Source organism: Pagrus major, chromosome 5 (assembly GCF_040436345.1).
Source record: "Pagrus major chromosome 5, Pma_NU_1.0".
Taxonomy (NCBI): domain Eukaryota; kingdom Metazoa; phylum Chordata; class Actinopteri; order Spariformes; family Sparidae; genus Pagrus; species Pagrus major.
In genome coordinates, this window is record NC_133219.1 from 41,681,389 (window position 1) to 41,706,574 (window position 25,186).

The following is a 25,186-nucleotide window of genomic DNA, read 5'->3' on the forward strand; positions in this document are numbered from 1 at the left end:
TTTGAGGAGCAACCACAGGTGAGTCCTGACAGGAAGTCATTAACCACATGGCAGCATGCCGACCAATCAGAGACCTCCTGTCAGTCCTGACACTCCCAGCCTCTGCGACTTCGAAGTTGTTGACCAGAAACAATCAGAATCTGTTTATTAAGATTAAAACCAACAGACTGAATCAAGCTGGAGCCGCAGACATCAGCTGTTGGTATTGTGTTGTTATCTTGTTATCGTGTTGTTACACTGGGTCATTAAAAGGCAGATAAAGTGTTAATGAGTTGATTATATTGATTATTACATGTTATTTTCATGTTGACAGTAGAAAAGATGAAACATGTCGGCTGTTTTTCTTGTTGGTCTCATTGGTCATCACACCGGCTGTAAACGCTTCCTGTGACAATTCTTCCAGTTTCAACATTTACATCTCATTTTATCACCTCAGGTACAAACTTTGACTTTAATGTGAGAGCCTGTGGACTCAGTGACTGTCATCAATAGTTGATGGCTGAGCAGCGCTCTTCAACTCCCTGAAACAAAGCAGCTGATTAGCTGAGTGATGATGTCATATCCTGTTCTAACAGGAAACAGGTTCAGCTCCTCGATGATATCATCGGTGGATGTGACCCCGGGCCAGTGGGCGTGGTCAGCAGAAGGTAGAGGAGATCAAACTGACGGTCAGCAGGTAAAGATGTGATGTCAGAGAGGAGGCAGAGCTCTCAACACCTTCAGGGCAACCGCTCTTCTTCAGACAGACGCTCTTCTCACAGAACAAACCTGCACACATGACATCATCACACACCTGAGCTGTGACATCATCTGCCCCCCACATCACCTGAGCTGTGACATCATCGAGGTGTTTGTTTACCTGTGAAGTTTTCTGGACACACGCAGCGCTGGAAGTCGATGCAGGTTCCTCCGTTCTGACAAATCAAACGCTCCTCGTCACACACGTTCACTGAGGGGACAGTCACTGATTATTGATTAATGATAACATCACTGATAACATGATACCAGGTCACTGAAGCCCTGTGTACCTGTGCAGCTGGCTCCGCCTCCTCTCCAGGTGTATCCAGGGAGACAGGAGTCACAGCGCCGCCCGGAGGCTCCAGGTTTACACTGACAGAGCCCCGAGTCCAAGCAGTGAGGAGACAGACTCCTCTCCACGTCACAGTCACACTCTGAGGACACAAGAGTCACCTTCATCATCATCATCACCATCATCATCTTCATCACCACCATCATCATCATCATCATCATCATCATCATCACCACCACCATCATCATCATCATCATCATCACCACCATCATCATCATCATCACCACCATCATCATCATCATCATCATCACCACCATCATCACCATCACCATCACCATCACCATCACCAACATCATCATCATCTTCACCATCATCATCACCATCATCATCACAATGTTTAGTTTTGACTCCAGGGACTGAAAGCAGACCTGAACCTGACGACCTCAGAGGTCTGGATGATTCATAATGTAGCAGCAGATCAGAAACCATTCAGTGCTTTATAACCAACAGCAAGATTTTGAAATCTATTCTTTGACAGACAGGAAGCCAGTGTAAAGAGCTAAGAACAGGAGTGATGTTATCTACTTTTTTGGTTCTTGTTAGGAGTCGAGCAGAGTTCTGGATCAGCTGCAGCTGTCTGATGGATTTTTTAGAAAATCCTGTAAAGACACCATTACAGTAGTCGAGTCTGCTGAAGATAAATGCACGGACAAGTTTTCTGCCGAGACATAAGTTCATGATTACACCAAGGTTTCTGGCTCGGATTGTAATTTTCAACATCACAGACTGAAAAGACTGTTAGTCGTTCTTCCTTGGCTCCAAAAACAATTATTTCAGTCTTAACTTTGTTTAACTGAAGAAAACTCTGACACATCCAATCACTGATTTGTTCAACACATCCACTCAGCGTTTGTATGGGATTATAGTCCCCTGGTGAGATGGTTATGTAAATTTGTTTGTCATCTGCATAACTATGGTAACATATTTTGTTGTTTTCCATTGTCTGAGCTAGAGGGAGCATGTAAAAGTTGAATAGCAGAGGCCCCAGAATGGAGCCCTGGGGAGAGTCCCACCCAGTTTTCCAGTTGGTCCAGTAGTATATTGTGGTCGACTGTGTCAAACGATCATCATCACCATCATCATCAACATCATCATCATCATCTTTTCATAATTTAGTTTAAATTATTTGTATTAGTTTGTTTATCCACCAGGTGGCAGCATAGTTTGACTAATGTGTGGTTGTCATTGCTCTGTGTGTGTGTGTGTGTGTGTGTGTGTTACTCACCAACACAGACATTCTCGTCGTCCAGTGGCAGCGAGGCGTTTCTATAGTAACCAAGGCGACAGGACTGGCAGCTCTGACCTCGTGTGTTGTGTTTACAGCTCACACATGTGATCACGTTGAGGAAGTCGATGTAGCTGCAGCGGTTGGAGTGACCGTTACACTCACAGTCTGACACACACACATACACACATGAGGTCAGTTAAAACACAAACTTATTTTCCCCCTCGACATGATGAAATATTAAAATCTGCCCTTTATTAAAAACAGAATTAATGCTAATTGTGGTTGTGATTTTAATCAGAAACATATTCCACATATTTGTCAGTTTTGTCTGAACAGAGATGAACACGATCTGCTTTGTCTGCTTTGACCGAGACCTCGGATGATGGGAGGAGTCACCACGGTGACCGGGCTCAGCATCCTCCCAGTGAACAGGTCTGGACTCAGACTGGGACTGAACACAGACTCTGAGAGTGAAGAAGGTCAGTTTGACGACAAGAGATACAGTACACGGTGATTTACAGCGGCTCTAACCAGGACTATGAGTCCAGGAACGAGACGACACGACAGGCGGGGACAGGAGAGGCATGAAGCAGCAGATGGAACGAAGGATTTATTTGGACCAAACCAGAGGTGACTGTGGAGACAAACCAACACTGTTCTGGTGACTTTGATTCTGTTTGTGTCCAGTTTGAATGAAGTGTGTTTTACGATGAGTTAACGAGGTCATTAAGCTCGTCTTAGTTCAGTCAAAGAGAGAAACTTGAATTCAGACGGTGGACGGTTTTTCTGTTTAGAAGGAAAATAGGTGTAAAAATATTTCCTTTCTTCACATTTAGTGAGTTTATTTTGTTGACTTATTAGACTAAGTAGTGAACTGGCTGCTTTTACATCTCCTAGCTGAAACCTCACCTCTGAGCTACAGAGTGCTGTCAGGAGCTAGCTGGTTAGCATGCTAACTTCAGTAGAACACAGAACATAGACGTCTTTGACAGAACGCCAACACTGTTGTTTCTTCACCCTGTTCATGATGTTAGATCAGTTGTCACATGACATCACAAACTGACATTCTGGACAGATCTTACAAACTGCCTCTTTAACGAATCTCCAGCCACTGTTCATAACTCCGCCCATGTAGCATTATGGACGAAATCAAACATACAGACAGGTGAGACAGGTAGAACAAACATAAACACTGATGAAGGCGGCAGCAGAGACCTGAACACTGTGGCAGGTTACATCATCTAGTTTGTTTGTGTCTTACATTTTTTTCTGTTGACCTTTGACCCTGACAGTGACTTGTCCGTGGGGGAGGAGTCTAATGTGTCAGAAAATCTGGCGGGAATATCTGACTGCACCTCAGTTTGTGTGGGCATGCCCATTGATACAGGAGGGAGGAGTTATGTGCAGGTGAGCAAGTCAGGTGGTCAGAGTTGATCTTACCCTGGAAGGTGACGTAGGCGATTTTGGACAGCTGACTGAACTTTGGTCCTCCTGGAATCAGAATCTTCTGGGTCGCTTTGGACACAAAACAAGGTGTGTAACCATGGCAACGGGCAAGTAGCAGCAGAGGTCATCAGACTTCAACAATGCTGCTGAACTTCTCATGACAAGTCATAGGAGGTACTTTTACCATTTATTGTATCAACATAAACACTTGAGATGTATTCCCTCATGTTTAAGAGGGTCTCATACTAGTAGCTCTACTACTACTACTATTTCTCCTACTGCTACTGTTACTATTACTACACCTGCAGCCGCTGTTACCAATGCTGGCCAGTAGGTGGCATGTCTATTGCTGTTCATACATGTTATACCTTTTTTCTCGTAGCCTTTGTCATCTTTCTCCCTCCCTCCTTCCTCTTTAGTTTCCTTTTTTGTTTCATCTTTGGCCTCAGTGACTGTTTGGTTCAACAGAGATGGAACAGATTTTAATTTGCATGAAAATATGAATTACTGTTTATTTGAGTACAGTTTGATGGATCAACAAGTGAAGCTGCTGGTCTGATAGGTTGTCAACTCTCTGCAGGTTTTGAGCTTTTTCTAAAAGACATCTGGGCTTCATTTGTGTTGTGGTTCCTCATTTATCCTCCCAGTTTACATGTTGTTAATTCTCCATGTGTTACACTGAGATCCTGCAAAACACAGCAGCTACTTTTCATTTGACAAGTTTCATCAGGAGGGTTTAATTGACCTGATTTCCTTTAAATACATTTGCACAGACTTGATACTTGTGTCACTTCAGTAATCTATTACAGTGAACATCACTAAATGATGTAGAAACTGTTCTGTCGTGACTCAGTTTAAAGCACCCAGACGTATTTGGACAAGAAGTTTCCAGCACAAGGTCCAACTTACTTTTGGTGAAGCTCTTAACCACATCTGCTCATGTCACATGATAATAACTTGTGTCCATGACAACTAAGCAGCTCCACCAGCTGACGAAGACCAAAATATGTGGTTGAAAGCTTTGAAGACAACAAGTAAGTTGTACCTTTTGCTAGGAATCTTTTGTCAAGCTGCTTTTTCTAAAGTCAAGTATGAATCTCAAACTCAACCCAGATGTAAAAGTAAATTATCAAGAATTTCTGAGTGTGCAGCCAATGTTCTTAAATAAATTGTGCATGATATTATATTCTGACCAATCATGGTCTCATTCTGTACCTTTGTCCTTGTTTTCCTCTTCTGTCTTCTCTTGTTTTGAGTCTCTCTTTTCATTGGACTCTGATACTCCTGCTGGTCCACCAGCAGCTGAATCCTCTCCAGATGACTTTTCGTCCATTGTAGCTGCTGAAGAATTGACTCCTGGATCATCTACTGCTTGAGAAGAATCTGATCTAGAATCTAGACCAGGACTTCCACTGTCTGGTGCAGAGGAATCAGTTCTGGTTGATTGCATTTCATCATTTCCTGTCACCTCTGTATCTGGCCCTAATGAGACAGAATCCAGTCCAGAATCCACTGAATTTGATCCAGTAACATCAACAGATCCACGGGAATCATCTGGACTGTTCCCAGGATCCCTAACAGGCACTGGTCCAGAATCTGGTCCCGATTCAACTGAACTTGGATCATCCGGGAAAGGGAAGGTGAAGTCCACAGGGGCCAAATCACCAGAAGGGTCCGATCGATCTAAGGTGGTGGAGCTTGTGTCTGGTACAGCATCACCTCCTCCTCCATCAGAAGAAGGCAACAAGGACTCTACAGAAGCAGCATCAGGACGAGATACTTCAGGAGGTGCTCCATCAGGAGAAGGTACATCAATAAGTGTGTCTGGGATCCTAGAGGAGGGTGCTTCTAGAGGAACACCTGGAGGAGGTACATCAGGAGGAGGTACATCAGGAAGAGGTACATCAGGAGAAGGTACATCAGGAAGAGGTACGTCTGGAGGAGGTACATCAGGAGGTACATCTGGAGGAGGTACATCAGAAGAAGGTGCATCAGGAAGAGGTACATCTGGAGGAGGTACATCAGGAAGAGGTACATCTAGAGGAGGTACATCTGGATTAGTTACATCTGGAGGAGGTGCATCTGGATTAGTTACATCTGGAGGAGGTACATCAGGAGAAGGTACATCAGGAGGAGGTACATCAGGAGAAGGTACATCTGGAAGAGGTAAATCCAGAGGAGATACATCAGAGGGAGATACATCTGGAGGAGCTTCATCAGCACGAGGGACATTGGAAGATGGTATATCAGGAGGAGGTACATCAGGAGGAGGTACATCTGGAGTTAGTACACCAGGAGGAGCTTCATCAGGTGGAGGTACGTCAGGAGGAGGTACACCAGCAGAAGCTTCATCAGGAGGAGGTACATCAGGAGTTAGTACATCAGGAGGAGCTTCATCAGGTACACCAGGAGGTGGTATATTCATCTGAGTGTCTGGAGGAACATCAGGAGAAGTTGTGTCAGTTCCTGCTGTAAATGAAGGATCTCCAGCCTGATTGGTTGTGACTGATATAGTTGATCGAGTGTCTCCTGATGGAGCCCCGTCATTGGTTGGGGTTATTACTGGGATGGTTGCTGTTGTTGGTGTTCCGGTTGATGTTGTAGTACCATCAGCAGATAGGGTTGTACTGGTGATCATGTTGTCAGTACCATTACCAGAGAAGGCAGAGTCTGTACTGTCTGGTGAGGAGGTGGAGTCAGAGGATGGAGTCACTGGGTCAGAAATAGACACCTCAGAGTCAGTACTGGGGCCTGGGATAGTGAAGCTGTTGGTACTCGTGGAACTGGTGTTAATAGTGGTACTAGGAGTGGTAGTGTCTGGTACTGTAGGGGCTGATTTGCCTACAGTCTCCAGAGCTGGGCTGCTGGATAGAGCTGTGTTGGCTGTAGGCCCTGTTGTACTGCTAAAGTCTGGAAAAGCATCAGAGCCTGCAGTACTAACAGCAGTACTGAAAGTAGTAAAAACTGTAGCACTGGTGTCAACTGTTGTCGAGTCTAAACCAGCTTTAGGAAAGTCACCAGTATCACTAGTACTAATAATGTAAGTTGTAGAGCTAGTATCCATCATGGTAGTAAGGGTAGTAAGAACATTGTCAGTGCTAAATACAGGGATAATACTAGTAGTTATTTCTGCAGTAGTAATACTCCTTGTGTCAGCGGTAGTAGAAGTAATGGCTGAAAGAGCACTTGCTGTGCTTGTAGGAGCTGCATCAGAAGTCATTGTGTACATAAAAATAGCAGTAGTACTGTATGTAGTACTAGTTTGGTCAGTAGAGGCAGTAAAAGAAGTGCCTATAGTAGAAGCAGTGTTAGTAGTAGCAATACTGTAAGTAGGGGTAGTCCCGTCTGCTTCAGTAGTAGTAGTAGTACTTTCAGTAGCGGTAGTACCATCAGTTACAGTACAGTCAGTTGTAGTAGTGTCAGTACTTATATTGCTGTCAGTTGTAGCTGCAGTAGTAGAGCTATCAGTAGTAGTAGTCTCTGCAGTGGTAACAGCAACACTTTCAGTCATAGTAGTAGATGTAGCAGAAGTTGTAGTAGGAGTAGCAGTAGTTGTAGTAGTAGTTGTAGTAGTAATGTCAGTCACTCCATTTGATGAGGCAGAGGGTCTGTCTGGTGCTGCTGAGTTAGAGTCACCAGCCGCTGTCAGAGAAGAAGAGTTGTGTCTTTAGTGAAGCTCAGCTCTCTGTTCTCTATAGAACATGACTGAACTCTCTGCAGAACATTCATCCCTGGGAGCTTTTCAGTTCACTGAAATGTGAGTAAAAAGAGTTTCAGAAACCCCCTCCCATACCCTCAGCCCGACAGTAGACTCCAAATTAAATGTGTTATCAGATAATAAAGTGTCAGTCTGCTCATCTGACTGTTAAACACTGATAATTTTACTGTAGAGAGTGAAGGAAAAAACTCAATCACTGAGCAAATATCAGTGACCCTGACCCTGATCCTACCTGTTGGTCTGAACCCTGATCCTGATCCCACCTGTTGGTCTGAACCCTGATCCTGATCCCACCTGTCGGTCCTGACCCTGATCCCACCTGTTGGTCTGAACCCTGATCCTGATTCCACCTGTTGGTCCTGACCCTGATCTTACCTGTTGGTCATGACCCGGATCCCACCTGTTGGTCTGAACCCTGATCCTGATCCTACCTGTTGGTCCTGACCCTGATCCAACCTGTTGGTCGGAATCCTGATCCTGATCCTACCTGTTGATCCTGACCCTGATCCTACCTGTTGGTCTGAACCCTGATCCTGATTCGACCTGTTGATCCTAATCACACCTGTTGGTCTGAACCCTGATCTTGATCCCACCTGTTTATCTGAACCCTGATCCTGATCCCACCTGTTGGTCTGAACCCTGATCGGCCGGCACATGCTGACGAGATCAAACACTGTGCTTGTTCTCTGTGGTGGACACCTAAATACTCAACACAACAGTTATTTTGGAGTCTATCAGTGCTGTCACTTTACCTGTTCAGAGCCAGAAACCCAGCCAACCAATCAGAAGGTAGTAATGAAGTAGAAACACCCAGTTCTGTTCTGCAGAGACCTTTACTGGACTCTGATGTTTCTGTGATCAAATCCACACACTGCTGGACTCCAGATTTTCACTTTTGTTGCAGGTTCAGTTTGAGCAGAATGTCGGTGAACTTTCACACGTTTGAGAAGCTAAATATCAACTTTTTCCTGAGAGACTTTGTGACCCCATTTGAACAGAGTTGTGTGGATTCAGTCACTGTCACATCTCCAACTACCGTGTTCTGCCGTGTTCTACCGTGTTCTACCGCTCTACTGTTCTACTGTTGTTCTATTTGTTCTACCCTGTGATTGTTCTGATCACTGTTGCATCTTTTCGGATCCCTGTGGTTCCTTAAAAATCTCAAACCGGCATGTTACTGTGTTTGTCTCTATATGTTCTGTGTGTCTCAAAATTAGACTGATTTCTTTGATCCTGACAAAATGTGTGTGTGTGTGTGTGTGTGTATGTGTGTGTGAAGTGATTGACCGGTTAAACAGGCTAATACAGATTAAACACACACACCATCTGTTGGTGTGTTAATGACAGATTAACGTTCAGACTTCCCTCCCAGAATGCACCCTGATATTTAACTCGCTCACTGATGCGATCAATCATGTGACCAATTATTTAAAAAGAATCAATACTTTCTCTTGTATTTAACTACCTAACCAACTATCAAACTAACTAACTCTATTTTGGATTGACATAAGTGAGAATGATGCAATTACAAACAAAACTTTAAAAAAAATAATAAAAAAATAATAATTTATTGAAAGGAAAGATAGAGTGGTATCCCATGATGCAACACTGACCACATTACTCTAGTTTGTCTTTCTGAGTGTGGAGACAGGTGAACAGCTGAGCAGACAGACAGATTAGCAGACAGACAGGTGAACATATGAGCAGACAGACAGATGAGCGGACAGACAGGTGAACATATGAGCAGACAGACAGATGAGCGGACAGATAGATGAACAGGTGAACTGTACTTACTAGCTGCTGTTTCTGCTGCTTCACCTGAAGAAGACACAACATGTTATTGAAAAATACTTTAAAGATCTCCACTGCTGTTTCAGACATGGTGAGGGGGGTGAGGCGGGTGAGGGGGGTGAGGGGGGATGCACCACCCTTGTCAAGCTGCCCCTCCCTCCGTTCCCCAGCAGCAGCAGAGTGCAGGGACTTGATGACTATAATATTCTCTGAACTATATACTGTAAATACTCAAGCCTATATCATATGGTAGCATATATATTTTCTATAAACTCTATAGACTCTATAGAGTTTATAGAGTATAGAGGCTCCTTCATGACCAATATGACGTTAGCAGCGTGCATGGAGTGCTCCGAGCCCCCCCCAGGGACAAATAAAGTATTTTGAATTGAATTGACTTCAGCAGTGTGTGTGTGAGTGTGTGTTCAGGTACGCACAGGTGTTGGAGGTGCCTTTGGGCAGGGGTAGGTAAGATCCTGGTCTCCAGCTGCGGGGTTTGAAGCCTTGGCTGCAGCGCTCACAGTCCTGTCCACTTGTGTTGTGGTCACAGTCACACTGCAGCGTCACATCACGTAACACACACTGAGATGCATGCAGGTTACACTTACACCTGCACGAAACATACACAGAAACACAAACACACATGAGTCCTGCTGTACCTTCTCCAGGACGCCAGGTGGTCAGAGACTCCTCCCACACCTTAATGACATCAGAACCTCCTGAAACAGACCCTCTGACATCGCACACTACACTACACTACACACTACGCTGGTTGTTAGCGGGTGTAGCTGGCTGTTAGGAGGTGTAGCTGGCTGTTAGCAGGTGTAGCTGGTTGTTAGAAGGTGTTGCTAACTGGTAGCAGGTGTAGCTGGTTATTGGGTGTAGATATTATTTACCTGGCAGGTATGTCGATGTTGGAGATAGCATAGAAGTACTTAAGCAGGTTGTCTCTCTGGACATAGGTCCCTCCCAGTGCCGGGCGGAGGAGTCGCAGGCGGAGGTTGGTGAAGGTGAAGAAGTCTCTCAGACCCTTCATCGTCTCCATCCGGGTGTAGAGGGCGTCCATGTTGATCAACTTCGGACCTGCAAACACTCCAAACCGAGCGCGCACCTCGAACACCACGACCTTCTCTTCCTATTGGTCACACAGGTAACATGCTTTCAGCCATTGGTTAGGCATGGGCAGGTATGATCTGGTATGATCAGGTATGGTCAGGTAGTGCAAGTATGGTCAGGTATGATCAGGTAGTTCAGGTATGATCATCTAGGTCAGGTATGATCAGGTAGGTCAGGTACGGTCAGGTATGATTAGGTAGGTCAGGCACGGTCAGGTATTATCAGGTAGGTCAGGTAAGATCAAGTAGGTCATGTTTGGTCAGGTATGATCAAGTAGGGTCAGGTATGATCAGGTAGGTCAGGTAGGGTCAGGTATGATCAGGTAGGTCAGGCACGGTCAGGTATAATCAGGTAGGTCAGGTATGGTCAGGTAGGTCAGGTATGATCAGGTAGGTTCAGGTATGATAAGATAGGTCAGGTACGGTCAGGTATGATTAGGTAGGTCAGGCACGGTCAGGTATTATCAGGTAGGTCAGGTAAGATCAAGTAGGTCATGTTTGGTCAGGTATGATCAAGTAGGGTCAGGTATGATCCGGTAGGTCAGGTAGGGTCAGGTATGATCAGGTAGGTCAGGCACGGTCAGGTATAATCAGGTAGGTCAGGTATGGTCAGATAGGTCAGGTATGATCAGGTAGGTTCAGGTATGATAAGGTAGGTCAGGCATGGTCAAGTATGATCAAGTATGGCAGGTATGATCAGGTAGTTAAAGTATGGTCAGATATGATCAGGTAGCGACAGGTACAGTCAGGCTATGATGTAAATGTATCATGAGTTTTATCTGCTTCCCAGTATGACCAGTATAAGGTCCAGTTACACACCTTTGCTCCGACCCAGCGGGAGTACTGCTCAGTACAGATGACCCGGGTCAAGTTACTCGGTGCTAAATCAGAGACTTGTTTCGGAGACATGCCGAAGGCCTCAAGACAGTCGTCAGCGTAGTATTGATACGGCTGCCACGTTAGACCTGGAACACAAACACACGATCAATAGCGGCCATCATCACTTGATAATCAGTCATCACTACACACGGTTTTGGCGCCCTCATGGCTCAGCACTGGTCCCAGTCCAATTCTTTGTGGAACTGATGCTGAGGTCTGTATTTGAAACTTAATGTAACTAAGAGGAAGTGACACAACACAGGATACATGACGGTCTTAAGACTTCATCAGCACCTGGTATTAACATGTGATCGATATCTGGAAATTAATATCTCATCAGAAGTCTTTCCTGGTATTGACAAGCAGTCTCATTATCTCTTGTCATCATCACAGATTGTGATCAGATCTCTGATGATGATGTAGTCATTCATTAACGTTGTGCTGCTACAACTGCTGAAGTCAAAACTACACAAATCAAATCTAGTTAAAGTGAAGATGGTCGACAGGTCCAATCTGTTAATAGCTTGTATTCATTTTCTTTGCAGAGTCAGAGAGGCTGAAGAGACGATCTGAGAGAGATGTCAAAAAAAGATTTGATCTGTTGGCTGTGGTGCTAATGAGGCTGAAGGTAACCACAACCAGTGGAGAAGCTACTGCTCAGTTACACCTGTCAGTCATGTGACTGTTTGTCTTCCTGGTCACATGACCTGAGAGTCTTCATGAACTCTACTTATCTCTCCTCCTGAAGGGCCTGTCTGTAGCTTTTACTTTGAAGGGCAGCTTTACTAACAGGAAGAGGTGAAGTCAGGTGACCTTTTCCTTCTGAATGTTCGATGTCATCAACACCTGTTGAGCATGCATGTAATCATTTACTGATCAGTAACCTGAGAGTTATTGATCCACAGATATCTGACCACATGCTAATACAAGTTTTTAATGATCCACAGATATCTGATACAGACCACATGACAGTACCAGCTGATATTCGATTGGCTGACTCTCTCCACCCTTCTGCCCCTCACTGACCAATCACCTTTGTCCAGGGATTTCTCGAGCACCATGCTTGTTGGTCGGCCATACTCGAAGGTGACGATGATGTCATCGACCACCTCCAGACTCTTATTCCAGGACAGAGTGATGTTGGCCAGTAGGGGCTCAGGATACCTGGACCATGTGACTGTCTGCCAGTAGGTGATGAGCCCTCCCCGCTCCCTGTCTCCCATCAGCTGTGGAGGGTGAGACAGGTCTGGGCTGGACGCATCACACTCATCGCTGCACAGGTATGGGTTCTCCTGCAGAACAGCAAACAACAGAACCTAGTTTATTTAAAGTCACGGTGGAACATTTATGAGATTATTTGATCTTTTACAACATTCTGATGGTTGAAGCTAAGAGGCCCATGTCTATGATGCATTACAACACATTATGAACATACTTATAATGTGTTATAATGCAATGGTTGTACAGAGCACGTGTTAAACTGACCAACTTTACAGCAGAAAGCATTCAGCTTGCCTTAGCTCCACCCACACTCCACCTCTTTGCCCTGTTTTAGATTAGCCTATTGGTGACATCACAGAGACTGTGTCCATGTTTTGTATCTCTGTAAGTAAGTTGGTTACAAGCTGTAAGTGGTGCATCTACGAGGTGGAGCACCAACTGTGTGAGGTGGAGCACTAACTGTATGAGGCGGGGCACCTGCTGTATGAGGTGGGGCACCTGCTGTATGAGGTGGGGCACCTGCTGTATGAGGTGGGGCACCAGCTGTATGAGGTGGGGCACCTGCTGCATGTGGTGGGGCACCTGCGGTATGAGGTGGCACCTGCTGTATGAGGTGGGGCACCTTACATTTACATTTAGGGCATTTAGCAGACCCTTTTGTCCAAAGAGACCTACAATAAGTACATTTGTCACAAAAAAGAAACCACAACATTTCACCATCAATAAAGTAGAAAAGAAAAAATAGAAACAATTTTCAAGCCCTCATCTGAGCATAGTAGCTGCTATTTATCAAGGATACCTTAAGAACATAAGTGTTGAGTGTCAGAACATACGAGTACATATACATGTTTTTTTTGTGGGGGGGTTGGGGGATGGGAGGGAGTCATACTATGCGGTGTCGAGGTGAAGTCTGAACAACTGAGTCTTGAGTCTTCTGCAGAAGATGCCGAGTGACTCTGCTGTCCTGACATTGGTTGGGAGTTCGTTCCACCACTGAGGCGCCAGAACAGAGAAGAGTCGCGACTTCGCTGAGCGACCTTTGTTTGCTCTCAGTGATGGCGGTACCAGCCGGCCAGCTGATGTAGTGCAGCAAAGTGCTCGGGCTGGGGCGTCTGATCTGACCAGTGTTTGGAGGTAGATGGGTGCAGTTCTGTTGACGGCCTTGAAGACCAGTACCATCATCTTGAATCTGATGCAGGCCGCAACAGGAAGCCAGTGGAGGTCACAGAGGACCTCTGCAGCGTTCTGGATACGCTGCAGTGGTTTAGTCGCGGAGGCTGGGAGTCCAGCCAAGAGCGAGTTGCAGTAGTCCAGGTGGGGCACCTGTTGTATGAGGTGGGGCACCTGCTCTATGAGGTGGGGGGCACCTGCCCTATGAGGTGGGGCACCTGCTGTGTGTGGTGGGGCACCTGCTGTATGTGGTGGGGCACCTGCTGACCATCACATGATCCAACACAGTTTACTGAAGAGAGAGAGAGAGAGGGAGGGTGTGTGTGTGGGTGTGTGTGTGTGTGTCCCAGTAACATACTTGTGCAGTGTGTGATGGATTAACACTGAAGTTAATCTGATCAGTGTGTGTGAGAGGCTTATCTTTTGACTTTAGCTGCAGCTGCCAGCTGCCATAGTACAACTAATCTACAACTAAACATTTAACTAGCTGACTGTAACTATAACTAACTGTAACTATAACCAACTGTAACTGACTGTCATTGTAACTGACTGTAACTGACTGTAACTGACTATAACTGTAGCTGTACCTGACTGTAGACGTCACTAACTGTAACGGAAACTGACTGTAACTGATTGTAACTGTAACTGAATGTAACTGACTGTAACTGTAACTGACTGTAATTGTAACTGACTGTAAGTTAAACTTATTATTGTCAGCTGACAAACTGATCATATCATTAACTGATTATTGAAACAGTCCGTCATTAGTTTCCATCTGATCGTAGAGACGCAGCATCATGAAACTGAGGAACGTCTCCGTCGTGTTTGGAGAAACTTCTGGTTTCATGTTCAGGTTAAACGAGCTGTGTAGTTGCTCTTTAAATGGGGTTAAAGGTTAAAATCTTGTTGACATTAAATTTTTGCTTCATTACATCTGTTGCTTTTATCAATAATTCAGAAATGTCTCCAGTTTCCCAAAGGAACAATTATACAGACAGCAGGAAATGTGTGTGTGTGTGTGTGTGTGTGTGTGTGTTCCTGAAATGATTGACAGGAGCAACTTTAATCTCTTTATGTGAACAGATCACAGTATTGGCCTGAATATGAGACATATTGTAATGTGTATGTTATGTTTTGAAATCATAAATCATCAGATACTCTGTTAGAATCCTTTTAGAGTCTGTTAGTACTGAAAGTGTTCAGTTATTCCAGCTGAACCTGCAGGACTCTTTAAACAGCCTGAATCACCTGCTGTCACTGACTGAACATCATCAGTTCAAACTGATCGAAGCGAAAATGTGACTGATAACAGACCTGAAGACCAGCTCGCACCTGAACGACACTCAACACAAATATAAACACAAGGCTTTTGTTTCTGCTCGCTGTTTTCACAAGTTGAAGAATGGTCCTCAGGTGACGTGGTTACATGTGGTCTGTGATTGTGAGGCTGGATGTATGTACTGACAAACTCTCCGAAACGACTTTGGAAACAACTTGTTGTTTTGAACTTAACATGTAATCAACAGGGAGCAGCTGAGGGGGGCGTTCCTGCAGTCAGCATGTCGACTTCATGCGTTACTGTGAGCGGTCCAAGCACACCTGTGAGATAATCATGCTATTGGTTTATAGTGTTGAGTGAAGTGAGATGTTCAGGTGTGTGTTTGTGTGTTCAGGTGTGTGTTTAGATGTATGTTTGTGAGTTCAGGTGTGTGTTCAGGTGTGTGTTTGCGTATTCAGGTGTGTGTTCAGGTGTGTGTTTGTGTGTTCAGGTGTGTTCAGATGTGTGTTCAGATGTATGTTTGTGAGTTCAGGCGTGTGTTCAGGTGTGTATTTGTGTGTTCAGGTGTGTTCAGGTGTGTGTTCAGATGTATGTTTGTGAGTTCAGGTGTGTGTTCAGGTGTGTGTTTGCATATTCAGGTGTGTGTTTAGGTGTGTGTTTGTGTGTTTGTGTGTTCAGGTGTGTGTTTGTGTGTTCAGGTGTGTTCTGGTGTGTTCAGGTGTGTGTTTGTGTATTCAGGTGTGTGTTTTTGTGTTCTGGTGTGTGTTCAGATGTATGTTTGTGAGTTCAGGTGTGTGTTCAGGTGTGTGTTTGCATATTCAGGTGTGTGTTTAGGTGTGTGTTTGTGTGTTCAGGTGTGTTCAGGTGTGTGTTTGTGTGTTCAGGTGTGTGTTTGTGTATTCAGGTGTGTGTTTGTGTGTTCGGGTGTGTGTTTGTGTGTTCTGGTGTGTGTTCAGGTGTGTGTTCAGGTGTTCAGGGGTGTGTTTGTGTGATCAGGTGTGTGTTCAGGTGTGTGTTCAGATGTATGTTTGTGAGTTCAGGTGTGTGTTTGCATATTCAGGTGTGTGTTTAGGTGTGTGTTTGTGTGTTTGTGTGTTCGGGTGTGTTCAGGTGTGTGTTTGTGTGTTCAGGTGTGTTCTGGTGTGTTCAGGTGTGTGTTTGTGTATTCAGGTGTGTGTTTTTGTGTTCTGGTGTGTATTCAGGTGTGTGTTCAGATGTGTGTTTGCATATTCAGGTGTGTGTTTAGGTGTGTGTTTGTGTGTTTGTGTGTTCAGGTGTGTTCAGGTGTGTTCAGGTGTGTGTTTGTGTATTCAGGTGTGTGTTTGTGTGTTCGGGTGTGTGTTTGTGTGTTCTGGTGTGTGTTCAGGTGTGTGTTCAGGTGTTCAGGGGTGTGTTTGTGTGATCAGGTGTGTGTTCAGGTGTGTGTTCAGATGTATGTTTGTGAGTTCAGGTGTGTGTTTGCATATTCAGGTGTGTGTTTAGGTGTGTGTTTGTGTGTTTGTGTGTTCGGGTGTGTTCAGGTGTGTGTTTGTGTGTTCAGGTGTGTTCTGGTGTGTTCAGGTGTGTGTTTGTGTATTCAGGTGTGTGTTTGTGTGTTCAGGTGTGTGTTTTTGTGTTCTGGTGTGTATTCAGGTGTGTGTTCAGATGTGTGTTTGCATATTCAGGTGTGTGTTTAGGTGTGTGTTTGTGTGTTTGTGTGTTCAGGTGTGTTCAGGTGTGTTCTAGTGTGTTCAGGTGTGTGTTTGTGTATTCAGGTGTGTGTTTGTGTGTTCAGGTGTGTGTTTTTGTGTTCTGGTGTGTGTTTTTGTGTTCTGGTGTGTGTTCAGGTGTGTGTTCAGGTGTTCAGGGGTGTGTTTATGTGATCAGGTGTGTGTTCAGGTGTGTTCAGATGTATGTTTGTGTGTTCAGGTGTGTGTTCAGGTGTGTTCAAATGTGTGTTCAGGTGTGTGTTCAGATGTATGTTTGTGTGTTCAGGTGTGTGTTCAGGTGTGTTCAAATGTGTGTTCAGGTGTGTGTTCAGGTGTGTGTTTGTGTGTTCAGGTGATTGTTCAGGTGTGTTTGACTGACCAGTGTGCAGAATCGCTCAGGTGGGTTTCCACAGGTGATTCCGGGGGGGTCGACTCTGATCTGCATCACCTCCCTCATGTTGGCAGGTGGAGGCTGACAGGCATAAAACTCCCATCCAGGCCCTGCCTCTGAGCCACGCAGAGACCGACACAGGTCAAACTGACTGCCGGTCTGACACCAGCCCAACACCGGCAGGAGGAGGAGGAGGAGGAGACGGGGGTGAAGCTGAGACATGGTGGCCAGACGGTCAGGCAGACAGGAAGTTCATCAGGAGGTCAAATGTACCTCCCACATTTTTTATCCTGAGATTCAAACAGGTGGTTGTCATGGTGGCCAGCCGGTTATCTTCTAATCTTCATGGTTACCAGGTGAAAATAATCTGAAGATGCTCCACCCACCAACAGGCTGCAACAAAAACATCAGTGAAATCAGTGAAACCAGGGAAGAAGAGGAGGTCTGTCCCTTCAGTCTGCATCTCTTTGTGTTCTGATTTTCTGTCTCTCACCATACGATCTATTAAGTATCTGTTCTGGAGCTTTTAGTGCTGTGATATACTACTGTGATATATTATTGTGATATAATACTGTGATATATTACTGTGATATACTACTGTGATATACTACTGTGATATATTACTGTGATATATTACTGTGATAAACTACTGTGATGTATTACTGTGATATACTAATGTGATAAACTACTGTGATAAACTACTGTGATATATTACTGTGATAAACTACTGTGATATATTACTGTGATATACTACTGTGATATACTACTGTGATATATTACTGTGATATATTACTGTGATAAACTACTGTGATGTATTACTGTGATATACTAATGTGATAAACTACTGTGATAAACTACTGTGATATATTACTGTGATATACTACTGTGATATACTATTGATATATTACTGTGATATATTACTGTGATAAACTACTGTGATGTATTACTGTGATATACTAATGTGATAAACTACTGTGATAAACTACTGTGATATATTACTGTGATAAACTACTGTGATATATTACTGTGATATACTACTGTGATATACTACTGTGATATATTACTGTGATACACTACTGTGATATACTACTGTGATATACTATTGATATATTACTGTGATAAACTACTGTGATATACTACTGTGATATATTACTGTGATATACTACTGTGATATACTATTGATATATTACTGTGATAAACTACTGTGATATACTACTGATATATTACTGTGATACACTACTGTGATATATTACTGTGATACACTACTGTGATAATTACTGTGATATACTACTGTTATATATTACTGTGATATACTACTGTGATATATTTCTGCTCTAACAGGTCTGAACAGGTAGAAACAGGTGTTTGAACTTCCTGTGTGAACAGGTAAATATTCAGCTTCTTGCAGACTCCTGAGAAATAATAAGATATGGAAATATATAATAATATACACCGATCAGCCACAACATTAAAACCACTGACAGGTGACGTGAATAACATTGATCATCTCATCACAATGCGATGTTCTGCTGGGAAACCTTGCGTGCTGGCATTCATGTGAATGCTACTTGACACGCATCGCCCATCCAAACACTGTTGTGGACCAACAAATTCCTCCAAATCCCCAGATCCCAATCTGATCGAGCATCTGTAAGACGTGCTGGATCAGGTCTGATCCATGGAGGCCCCACCCCCCAACATACAGGACCCAGAGGATCCACTATAAAACGCCCTGGTGCCAGACACCACAGGACACCCTCAGAGGTCTGAAGTCCATGTCTTGACAGGTCAGAGCTGTTTTGGCTGCACAAGGGGAACCTTCACAATATTAGGCAGGTGGTCATAATGTTATGCCTGATCGGTGTCTGTCTGTCTGTCTCTTGGTATCTGTCTGTCTGTCTGTCCGTCTGTCTCTCTCTTGGTGTCTGTCTCTCTGTCTGTTGTTTGTTTGTTTGTTTGTGTCTGATCTGATGAAAACATGATTAAACTGAGACTCTGAGACTCGGCCGCTCGTCTTCTTCTTCTTCTACTTCTTTATTAAAATGTTTGAACCCACAAACACTCCTCCTCCTCCTCCTCACATGTTTCACATCTTATATCTCTGTGTCGTCCACTCAGTGGCCACTTTATGAGGAACACATGTTCAGTCTGTAAGTCTTATGTTCTGTTCACAGCTGTTCTGAACGTTTCAGACTATTAGGAACCCCCCTGAGTATATTACAGTCCAGTTAGTGACATCATCCTAAACATCATAAACATGACGAACATTAAAGACTTCGTTAAAGTCACTTTATGACACAGAAGCTGCAACAAACTGAACAGGTGTTCCTAATAAGGAGGCCACATACAATTTCTGTTATCTCTTTACACAATACACCTGTCTGTCTCTATCCACCTGTCTGTCTCTATCCGTCTACCTACCTGTCTGTTTCTATGTGTCTCTCTCTGGTGTTTCTGATCTGTTTCTACCTGTCTGTCTGCTTGTCTCTGTCTGTTACCTGTTGTAGTGTTTCCTGTCTGTCTCTCAGTGAGTTACTCACCTGTCTGTCTGTCTGCAGTTTGCCTTTAGGTTGATTCTTGATGAGTAAACAAATGACAAATTGCTGATCGTCCTTCCTCCTCCTCTTCTTCTTCTTCTTCCTCTCCTCTCCTTCTTTTTTATCTTTTCTAATCTCCTCTGCTCTCCTCCTCGAGATAAACCTCAGAGCTCAACACCTCTCTCTCTCCACTGTAGCTCTACCTTTCTCTACCTCTCTCTCTCTCTCACTGTAGCTCTACCTTTCTCTCTCTCTCACTGTAGCTCTACCTTTCTCTCTCTCTCACTGTAGCTCTACCTTTCTCTCTCTCTCTCTCCACTGTAGCTCTACCTTTCTCTCTCTCTCTCACTGTAGCTCTACCTTTCTCTCTCTCTCACTGTAGCTCTACCTTTCTCTACCTCTCTCTCTCTCTCACTGTAGCTCTACCTTTCTCTCTCTCTCACTGTAGCTCTACCTTTCTCTCTCTCTCTCTCCACTGTAGCTCTACCTCTCTCTCTCTCACTGTAGCTCTACCTTTCTCTCTCTCTCACTGTAGCTCTACCTTTCTCTCTCTCTCACTGTAGCTCTACCTTTCTCTACCTCTCTCTCTCTCTCACTGTAGCTCTACCTTTCTCTCTCTCTCACTGTAGCTCTACCTTTCTCTCTCTCTCTCTCCACTGTAGCTCTACCTTTCTCTACCTCCCTCTCTCCACTGTAGCTCTACCTTTCTCTACCTCTCTCTCTCTCTCACTGTAGCTCTACCTTTCTCTACCTCTCTCTCTCCACTGTAGCTCTACCTTTCTCTACCTCTCTCTCTCACTGTAGCTCTACCTTTCTCTCTCTCTCTCTCTCTCTCACACTGTAGCTCTACCTCAAATTCAAATTCAATTCAAAGGGGCTTTATTGGAATGAAAGTTTAACAACAATGTTGCCAAAGCATCTGTCCAAACACTCGGACAGACAACAACAAATAACAACACAAACACAACACCAAGATTGATTTACATTAATTATATATACAGTATATACAGTGTGTGTGTGTGTGTGTGTGTGTGTCTCAGGGTGTGCATGTTGACACATATTGGGCAGCAGGTATGCCCTGTCTCCTTCTCCCAGGAGTATTTTAATGTTGAGAGGTGGTTCAGCTCTTTGTAGGGGGCTCTTTTCTGGGCTCAGCTCTTGAGTTTGGAGGGCTTTGGAGTGGAGGGCGTCTCTGGCTGGATTTCAGGTGGTTAAAAGTTGAGTGTTCTCTGTTGAATGTTAATTATCAGTGGGTATCTGCCTCATTCTGCTCTACATGCATTTGTTGGTGTGTTTCTGTGTACGTGTAAAATGTGTCTGCTGAACTCTGCATGTAAAGACTCTGCTGGATGTTTGTCCCAGCGGGTTCAGCTCTGATGACTGAGTGGACCCAGACTTCACTACCGTACAGCGCAATGGGCTGGGGCGGCAAAAGCTCAGTCCGTAGGGACTTGGCTTGGGGACTCAAAGGTGGCTGGTTCAAGTCCCACTCGGACCAAAAAAAGAGTATGATGTGGACTTGTAATGGAGAATACTAGTTCACATCCTGGGCATTGCCGAGGTGCCCTTGAGCAAGGCACCGACCCCTAACACTGCTCGTTGGGCGCCGTTGCAGATGGCTGCCCATTCACTCGTTCTCCTCTATACACTGTGTGTGTGTGTGGGTGTGCATGCATGTATAACGTGAGTGATAAAAAGAATTTCCCCTTGTGGGATTGAAACAGTATAATAAATTTAAAAAAATAAATAAAATGACACTATCAAATATTTGAAGCCAGATTTTGACTGGAATTTGGAAATTATAAAATGTTCTCTTAATTGCATGTAGGGCTCTTCCAGCTTTTTCTTTTAGTGCGTTCACTGCCATGTTGAAACTCCTGATGCTGTAATGGTTATACCAAGGTAGCTATAACTCATGCTGTGTTCAATGATGTGATTATTTATGGTAAATTTGTGTTTGCTCTCCTGACATCTGGGGCATTTTTGAAAGATCATGACATTAGTTTTCTTCATGTTTACTGCCAGGGCCCAGTTCTGACAGTACTTTTCTACTATGTCCAGTAGCACACTCCCACACAGAGTTTAAAGCCTGCAGCTCCTCCAGTTAGTTAGAAGTGAAGAAGCCTCTTGGATGAGAGGTGAAACGTCTTCAACAAACTGAAACACGTCCAGCTGTCTATGATACAGAACTTAGAATAATACAGAACACATAAACACATCAGTCCAAATGATCAGAACACAAATCATAGATCAGCTCATAAACATGTTGTTTTAACGTAAATCAGATCAGATCAAATGTTTTAATAGTGTTGGAAGCTTACTGGAATGACGATAAGCTTTAGGTTTGACCATAACTCAAGTTTATTAACTATAGCACCGAGGATGCAAGCAGACACACATGGTAATACCAAATACCTCACCACCGAACCACGCCTCCTAGAGTATACGCATGTGCAGCTTTTACTGACTGCAAATACAGTGGCTGTACTAGCTCAAACTGAACCAATCTTAACATAACGATCTACATCCCCTTTCCTTAGCTTATGCTCCATAAGCTTAATAAACTAACTCACCAAACAGCAGATGTAACAGGGGTTATGTCTTTACCAACATTTAGCAGATAAGATCCAATGACAGCCATATGAAGGTGAAAATCATGACATTATGAAACTCATAAACACCCTGCTGAGATGTAAACAACATAAATGTCAATCACAAAAAAACAGCATGAAATTGAGACCATAACAAAGTAAATGTACTTTAAACATAAACTCAAACATCTGAGTGTTAGCTCATCACACATCCTGAATTAAACTGAACGATGTGCTATACATGTTTAACTGACAAATGAACTCAGTCTCTGTACTTAGGATTTGGTTTGCTAACACGACCTGAGCGTGTCTTGTACAGATTTTCAGTTGTATTCGGAGACAGCTTAGCTACAGGTATTTCATCCTGGAGCTGTTCAGTGTCCATTGTTTCAAGTCTTTGTCCAGTATTGTTGTCTTTTGATCCAAGTCCACTATCCAGGTGGTCAGTGTCACTGAGCTTAAGCTGTGCTGGGGCAGGCTCGGATACAGGCAAGATGTGTCGACGATTCCTCCTGTACAGCTTGCCTTCTGTGTGAATGAGGTAGGACCTGGGCTCCTTGCAAATCTCCTTCACCACGCCTGTTCGGTTGTACCCTTGTGGGGTTTGCAGCCTGACAGTCTGTCCTTCCATCAAAGGTTGAAGTGGTCGGCTTGATCTGTCATAGCATAACTTTTGCGACAGTCTCTTGTAAGTAAGCTGTGCTTTTACTTCCTGTGGCTTAAACACATGTGGTTCAAGCAGCTTCCTTGAGACTGGAAGAGTGCTACGTGTCTGCCTGGACATTAGTCTTTGTGCAGGAGAACCTAGCTTGGCATCACGTGGCACATTTCTGAGATTCAGGAGATTGAGAAAAACATCAGTTCCGTCTCTGTGGGATTTCTCCATGAGATGTTTGGCACTGCGAACAGCTCTCTCAGCTAACCCATTAGATTGGGGATACTCTGGGCTGCTGGTAACATGAGTGAAGTCCCATTGTGTGGCAAAATCTTTAAAGCGCTGGCTTGTGAACTGTCTACCATTATCTGATAAGAGCGTGTGTGGTGCTCCATGAACTGAAAAATGTCTCTTAAGTTTTGTGATAACTGTTGCAGAGGTTGCATCACGAAGCAGGTCGATCTCATACCAGCCTGAATATGAGTCCACTAGCACTAAGTACTGCTGACTGTGCCATTCAAAGATGTCTGTTGCCACAATAGACCAAGGCACGTCTGGAACTGGATGTAGCTGGAGTGGTTCTTTCTGTTGATGTGATTTTGTACTGTTACACACAGAACATGACTCAGTCTCTTTGTTTATGTCGTCTGACATAGTAGGCCAAAAAACTATGCCTCTCGCTCTCCGTCTAGTAGCTTCAGCACCAGGATGTCCTCTGTGCATGATGCTGATGTACTCCTTTTGTAGTGACACAGGAATGACTGCCTTGTGGCCTTTCATGATAACTCCATCTTTGATAGTAAGCTCATCTCTGAAAGGAAAATAAGGACGAATGGCATGTGGAAGATTGCGTTGTTTCCTCGGCCATTCATGTCTGATGATCGTGCCGAGTGTCTGGAGAGTTGTGTCATCTGCTGTGTGTCTCTTTAACTCCTCAAGGCGAGAAGAGGATATGTAGCTGACTGTCATCACATCAAAGGTGTCCTCCTCATCAGGTTGTTGAACTGTGGACCTTCTAGGAGCTCGAGACAGACTGTCAGCCAGGTGCATTTCTTTTCCGCACTTGTATACAAGAGTGATGCTGTACTAAGTCTTAACATCATCCGTTGCAGTCTTGCTGGTGCTGCATGGATAGGCTTTTTCAGTATGGTGACCAGAGGCTGGTGGTCTGTTTCAATGGTCACCGGCTTTCCGTAGATGTAATCATTGAATTTTGAACATGCAAAAACCACCACCAACAGTTCTTTTTCGATTTGTGCATACCTGGTTTCTGTGTCGGTTAGTGTGCGTGAAGCATAGGCTACAGGCTTGTCTCCCTGAAAACATGCTGCACCAAGTCCATACTGAGAAGCATCACAGGTAAGTGTCACAGGCTTGCTGACATCATAGTAGGACAAGACTGGCGGGCAGGACATATGCTTCTTTAGTTCTTCAAAAGCATTTTGCTGCTGTTCATGCCAAGTCCATTCAGTGTCTTTGTGTGTGAGTTGTCGTAGTGGAGCTGTCAGCTGACTGAAGTTTGGAATGAATTTTCCAAGGTAGTTAACCATCCCCAGAAACCTTTGCAAAGCTGTGACATCTGCGGGTACTGGCATTTCACTGATTGCTTTTGTTTTGGTTGGGTCTGCTTTGAGGCCTTCACTTGTGAAAACATGGCCCACATAGCTGACCTGGTTCAGCCGGAATCTGCATTTAAGAGGATTTAGCCTCAGGTTTACCTCTCTGGTACGGTTCAGCACTTTTCTCAAGTTGGCGTCATGTTCTTCCACATTTTTACCTCCAATGATTATGTCGTCGACTATGATGGCACAGGGATAACCATCAAAGATCTGTTCCATGGTGCGCTGGAACACTTCGCTTGCCGAGTTAAGTCCAAATGGCATTCTCAGAAACCTGTAACGACCAAAAGAGTTCTTTGCATCTAAAACTGAAAATACAGTTGCATTCGACATGCATGTGGCCACCTCTTCCACGGTACGCATAGGGTGATGTGGCCTCTTTAAAGCAGTGTTCAGGTCTCTGGGATTGATGCATATCCTGATTTCTTGTTTGTCTTTTTTGTTGGTGGCAACCATAGATGACACCCAGTCAGTTGGCTCTGAGACAGGAGTGATGACACCAAGTTCCTGCATCCTGTCCAACTCAGCCTTAACTCTGTCCTTCATAGCCACAGGAATACGATGTGCAGGACGAACAACAGGTCTCACATCCGGGTCAAGTGTCATGGAATAGGTTACAGGTAGCTTTCCAAGCTCATCTGTGAAGAGATCACTGTACTTTGTCTGAATCTGATGAGAAAAATCATCATCCGTAGGGCTTAGTTGGTGTACATCTTTGCTGAATGAAACAAGTCCCATCTGTCTGCATGCACGCAGCCCTAACAGTGG

The 25,186-nt window shown here is 44.3% G+C and overlaps 1 protein-coding gene across 2 annotated transcripts in view; it reads right to left on the reverse strand.

The window, feature by feature from the left end:
• The window catches only part of LOC140996401 (uncharacterized), a 29,875-nt gene that overhangs the window by 467 nt on the left and 4,222 nt on the right, over nucleotides 1–25,186 (reverse strand). The window contains exons 2-14 of one of the 2 annotated variants that reach the window (XM_073466790.1): nucleotides 17,005–17,409; nucleotides 12,301–12,559; nucleotides 11,208–11,353; nucleotides 10,170–10,408; nucleotides 9,711–9,883; nucleotides 9,277–9,300; nucleotides 4,980–6,476; nucleotides 4,133–4,216; nucleotides 3,759–3,833; nucleotides 2,316–2,483; nucleotides 1,029–1,172; nucleotides 860–949; nucleotides 1–768 (exon numbers count right to left, since the gene is read on the reverse strand). The exon at nucleotides 1–768 is cut by the window's left edge and continues 467 nt beyond it. In XM_073466790.1, the coding sequence (XP_073322891.1) occupies nucleotides 638–768; nucleotides 860–949; nucleotides 1,029–1,172; nucleotides 2,316–2,483; nucleotides 3,759–3,833; nucleotides 4,133–4,216; nucleotides 4,980–6,476; nucleotides 9,277–9,300; nucleotides 9,711–9,883; nucleotides 10,170–10,408; nucleotides 11,208–11,353; nucleotides 12,301–12,559; nucleotides 17,005–17,238 (3,264 nt within the window). In that variant the 5' untranslated portion in view covers nucleotides 17,239–17,409 and the 3' untranslated portion in view covers nucleotides 1–637. Of the gene's footprint in view, nucleotides 769–859; nucleotides 950–1,028; nucleotides 1,173–2,315; nucleotides 2,484–3,758; nucleotides 3,834–4,132; nucleotides 4,217–4,979; nucleotides 7,407–9,276; nucleotides 9,301–9,710; nucleotides 9,884–10,169; nucleotides 10,409–11,207; nucleotides 11,354–12,300; nucleotides 12,560–17,004; nucleotides 17,410–25,186 lie in introns of both variants that reach the window. The other variant, XM_073466789.1, reaches the window with a different exon arrangement.